The following is a 1,379-nucleotide window of genomic DNA, read 5'->3' on the forward strand; positions in this document are numbered from 1 at the left end:
CTTTGGTCGTCTTTATAATTCTGTAATGGTGTGTAAGTTTCTTTGCTAGTTACTACGTAGTATACGGTATGTAGTACTTCGAAGTACAAGCTACATTGTTTATCGTTGCACACTGTAGCGATCGTTGACATAATATGTCAATATAATATAGCCATAAGGTGCAGCTTCAAAGCCATGGTACAGTAATACGAGATCAAGCAGCATACTAGAGCTCCTGTTGGTAGTATTAATTGTAGGAATGTTTTGCGCAGGGCATTACTGAATCTTCACTGATGCGTCGGAAATATAATCCAGTGTTTAGCCGTAAACACTGTACTGTACCGGTAGTAGAATACGATAAGATATTCGTCCGTGACCAAACCATACAGCTCGGATTGTTCGGACTTGGGCCCCTAACGAACGAGTCGAAAGGTATTGCGTCATTCTGCAATTTGTCGACTCAAGTTGTCATCGTCACTACTCAACAGCTCGGATTCTGGAAACGAACGAAGATGAACTTCAAGATTTATGCCATTGTTGCCCTTACCGCGGTGTTGGCCACGCCGATCACTGCTCAGCAGCAGCAGCTCTGCAAAGCAGATGGATGTGCCTACGAATATTCGCTCGCCAACGACGTCGTCAGCAAGTGCTGCAAAGCCATAAATGCGGATCCTATCGCTTTCCACGATTGCTGTAGTAAAAGTTGCAACACGGGTAGCCCATGCAAGTCGGTCTAGATTCCAAACCACAGCGACATCTTCGCTTCAGTGTCTTTTTGAGATACAGTGATAATCAAATAAATGAAGGGCAATTCAGCACTTTCTCGTCCGCTGGCACTTACAGTAGTTTCATCGATCATCAGTGAGGTACAGACCCACCTCCTTTTTAGCAGTTTTTAAGTGACTGAGTACGGCAGCAAGTCAGATTTGGAGAGGCAGCTACAATAGATAGAAATATGGGTGTGGATTACTCGAGAGTACCAACAACCTGCTTGAGCTCGATGCTTAAACTTCACATCAAGTTCATACTTAAGCACTACAGTATCATAGGTTAACCATGCAAAATACAGAGCCGCTAGATCTTCAAAACAGGAGCTCGCAAATTGATGGGAAGAAGCAGATTGCTTGTCCACTAATGATAACAGCTCGAAAACTTTCCGGTGATGGATTAGTCGCCTGCTTTTTAGATTATTCATATCTCCACTACCATCTACTACGAGTACTCTCTAGTACTCGATAAAAACGGGCTTATACGATCCCACGTCGCCTATAACCAGGTACGAGCACCTCGCTCAGAATTCCGCGTTTTGCAACGTGGCCACTCAGGATTCCGGTTGAGAACTATATCTTTTTAAGTGTGCTGGAGACTCCTCAGTGGCGAATACAGCGATGATAAATTGT

At 44.0% G+C, this 1,379-nt stretch overlaps 1 protein-coding gene across 1 annotated transcript; it reads left to right on the forward strand.

Moving 5' to 3' along the window:
• Positions 1–272: 272 nt before the first annotated feature.
• On the forward strand, positions 273–716 carry PITG_22592 (PcF and SCR74-like cys-rich secreted peptide, putative; the record flags this gene model as incomplete). Its single annotated transcript, XM_002909676.1, has 1 exon — positions 273–716. The coding sequence occupies one exon, from the start codon at positions 273–275 to the stop codon at positions 714–716; it is 444 nt and encodes a 147-aa protein (XP_002909722.1).
• Positions 717–1,379: the final 663 nt, after the last annotated feature.

This window comes from Phytophthora infestans, genomic scaffold, assembly GCF_000142945.1.
Source record: "Phytophthora infestans T30-4 supercont1.4222 genomic scaffold, whole genome shotgun sequence".
NCBI classification, from domain to species: domain Eukaryota; phylum Oomycota; class Peronosporomycetes; order Peronosporales; family Peronosporaceae; genus Phytophthora; species Phytophthora infestans.